This window comes from Marmota flaviventris, chromosome X, assembly GCF_047511675.1.
Source record: "Marmota flaviventris isolate mMarFla1 chromosome X, mMarFla1.hap1, whole genome shotgun sequence".
Classification (NCBI taxonomy): Eukaryota; Metazoa; Chordata; class Mammalia; order Rodentia; family Sciuridae; genus Marmota; species Marmota flaviventris.
In genome coordinates, this window is record NC_092518.1 from 122,506,133 (window position 1) to 122,509,733 (window position 3,601).

The following is a 3,601-nucleotide window of genomic DNA, read 5'->3' on the forward strand; positions in this document are numbered from 1 at the left end:
ATCTTTGCTCTTGCTGACAATATTAGAGGACCAGGGGCATGGCTATTGGATGTGGCGCCTCTTTACTTTTGGCAGGATTGGGGGTAGTCTTGGAGGTGAAAACCTTGATCTAATAGCTGTGGCCTGAGTTTAGAAGTGGAAGGCACCATTGGTGAGGACTAAAGGTACACTCCACCCTCCATCCTCCCCTGAAAAAGAGGAATCCTACAGAGTCTAGCTATACCTTCTAAGCACTGGGAGGATGAAAGCTAGGATAACCAAATGAAATGAACTCTCACTTCTATCACAAGCTCTCCCAGAAGCCAAGGGACTGGATTTTTTTCAGGATGGTGAGGTTTTAGTTGGAAGGGGAGACTTCAGGTCAGCACAGGGTGGGAAGGACCATGCTAAGAGTAGAGATGAATACCGTGAGGTAAGACTAAATGAATCTCTCAATAGACTTTGGGCAGGGGTGACTGATTTGGTGCTTTTTTGCTTTTGTCTAGAGTCTTCCAGGCAGGTGAAAGCCCTGGTTTTTGTGTGTGACATCAGCAGAGGGAGAAGTCCCAAGATCTTTTAAGAGTCAAGGTAAGGTAAAGACATTGAAGGAGGAATAATGATACCCCCCCCAAAACCAGAAACAAAGGGCTCTGCAGAAACTCCCATTATGTTCCTGCTGTCAACTCTGGAAGGATTGGCCAGATAAGGTGTGCTCTCACTTCTTTCATGAGGTAAGTGCGGGTACCTCTGGGAATTGAGGTCTTGATCTGAAAGGATAATTTCATGTCAGTAGGGGTTGGCTCAGGCCCTGTTGGGAATAAGGATGAACACCGTAAAGGATGGCTGAAGATATGATAACCCCACAGTAGAGTAGATGGGACCTAACCATGGGCAGAAATGGCTGCATGTGGCATCTCTTCATTTCTGTCTTGAGAGTCTCAGAGAAGTGAGAGCCTTGGCCTAAGGGTGTGACTGCAGGTCAGCAGAGGGAGGAGTCCCAGGCTCCATTTGGTGTCAAGGTAAGGACCCTGGTGAGTACCAAAATGCCTCCTGCCCCAGAAAGAAAGGACCCTGCAGAGTCTGGCTATATCCTGTTCTCAGCCAGGGTACGTAAGGTGTGCTGTACCTTCACTCCCTCCAAGAGTAGGATAGATGGCTCAGAGAAGTGAGATCATGTGGTCTAAGTGGGACGTCAGTTCAACAAGGCTGGGTCCCAACTCTTTAAGGAGTAAAAATGAATACCATGAGGCAAGACAAAGGGGATCCCTACTGCATAACACACAGGGTCTGGCCTCTGCTGGCAGTGCTGTGCTGTAAGACCCAGGCAGAAGTGGCCAGATATTGTGCTTCTTCACTTCTGTCTATGTTCTCAGGGAAGTGAAGATCGTGTTCTGAGGAGGGGACCATCTGAGAGGGAACCACATCAGGCTAGCAGAGGGAAGAGTTCTAGACTGCCAGGATTTAAGGTAAGGACCCTGAGTGAGGACTGAGGGCACAATGTCCCTTTGTAAGACTGAAGACATACCCAGTGCTACCTTGCCTATGCTGACAGCTCTTGGAAGCCCAGAGCCTACTAGCCAGATGTGCTGAAGTTCCATCTTCATGATCTCAAAGAATTGAGGACTTTTCTGATAGGGAGACAAGGGTAAGCACAGGAAAGAGTCCTGGGCCCTGACAGGCATCAGTGTAAGGAATGAGGATACCTCACACCTAAGAGAGATGGGATCCTAACAAAGTTTGGCCAGCCCTTTCTGTCACCTCAGGGAGACTCTGGATGGGTGTGATTGGAGGTAGTGCTACCTCATTTCCTTCTCTTAGTCTCCAGAATATGAGATCTTGTTCTGAAAGTTTTGCTAAAGTCCAGTGAAGGGAGAGAATCTAGGCCTTGCCAGGGGGAAAGTGAAGAGACCATCCACCCCAGAAGTGGAGATTCACAGACTCTGACCCCACTTGTCAGCTCTGTGGAGCTTAGGGCTATGCTTATAGTCTTTAGCTGGGAAGCCCCCTACCTCTAGTTCCTCTTACAGAGGTACCAGGAACCGGTGATGAGGGCCTTGGTCTGAGTCACATGCCCTCAGATCAAAGAGCAAAAGAGGCTTAGGAAGTGTCAGGAGCCAAGGTGAGGTTTCCTGAGGCCCTACACGCCCCTAACAGAGGGGGACCCCATGTATCCTACTGTCAGCCCTGGAACCTCACACTCTTCTAGTTGGCTGTACCCTGAGGAGGTTTTCATGTCCTCCTACAGGTTCCTAAGGTACAAGCCAACCAGAAAGACAACAGACCTGTGAAACTCTAGGACATCACCTAAAGACAAGACTTGTAAGTGAGCTTTTATTAGAGCCATCACAGGTGAGTTTTTCCCCCCCGAGACACTCACTGTCTCTCTTACCCCCAGGCTTGTGGAATCCTATCACTACACTTCTGCTCACACTCTTACCTGCTGCCTCCAGCAATAATCATCATGCCTCGCTTTCCAAAACGTCCACGCCTCACCCTTGAGCAAGACTTCCAGAACCCATTTGATATACAGGACTTGATGATTGCACAGGCTCCCACAGCTGAGGAGGAAAATGATACCTCTTCCACTTCATCTTCCTCTTTAAACTTGTCCTACCCCTCCTCTTCTTCTTCTTCTGCCTCCTCTTCCTCTTCTCTGATTCTGGATACCCCAGAGGAGGAGGAGCCTGTTGATGCAATGTGTAATTCTCCCCAGAGTTCTCCCCAGAGTACTCCCCCAAGTACTCCCCAGAGTTCTCCCAAGACTTCTCCCAACACCTCTCCCAACACTCAGAGCTCCTACTCTTCCTCGACTTCATGGAACAAGTTAGATGAAGAGTTCAGCAGCCAAGAAGAGAGTTCAAGCACCTTTCAGTCTTCAACGGATACTGAATCCTCGCCCAGAGACCCGCTTGAGGAGAAGGTGACTGATTTGGTGCATATCCTGATTCTGAAGTATCGACTGAAGGAGCCCATCACAAAAGTGGAAATGCTCAGAGTTGTGACCAAAGAGTATAAGAATCAATTTCCTGTGATCTTCAAGAAAGCTATTAAGTACTTGGAAGTGATTTTTGGTATTGATGTGAAGGAAACAGACACCGCCAGCCACCTCTATGCCCTTGTCAACTCACTCGACCTCACCTATGATGAGATACTGACTAATGACCAGAGCATGCCTAAAAATGGCTTCCTGATAATTATTTTGGGTGTAATATTCATAGAGGGGAACTGTGCCTCTGAGGAAAACATCTGGGAATTCCTGAATATGATGGGAGTGTATGATGGGAAGGAGCATTTCATATATGGGGAGCCCAGGAAGTTCATCACTAGAGATTTGGTGCAGGAAAATTACTTGGAGTACCGGCAGGTGCCCAATAGTGATCCTCCATGCTATGAGTTCCTGTGGGGTCCAAGAGCTAAAGCTGAAACCATCAAGATGAAAGTTTTAGAATTTTTGGCCAAGGTCAAAGGAAGTGACCCTGTTTCCTTCTCTAGCTGGTATGAGGAGGCTTTGAGAGAGGAGGAAGAGAGAGCCCAGGCCAGAATTGGTCCTGTGGATGATAGTACAGCCTTGTTCATTGCCCAGCATTGGTCAGCAGCATCTCCTGCCCCTAGTGAAGAATGA

The 3,601-nt window shown here is 48.2% G+C and overlaps 1 protein-coding gene across 1 annotated transcript; it reads left to right on the forward strand.

The window, feature by feature from the left end:
- Positions 1-2,440: 2,440 nt before the first annotated feature.
- LOC114096644 (melanoma-associated antigen 10-like) lies at positions 2,441-3,601 on the forward strand. The gene has a single exon (XM_027940193.2). The coding sequence runs from the start codon at positions 2,441-2,443 to the stop codon at positions 3,599-3,601; it is 1,161 nt and encodes a 386-aa protein (XP_027795994.2).

Coding starts and splice junctions, on each gene's coding strand:
- LOC114096644 (XM_027940193.2), top strand. CDS start 2,441: ATGCCTCGCTTTCCAAAACGTCCACGCCTCACCCTTGAGCAAGACTTC.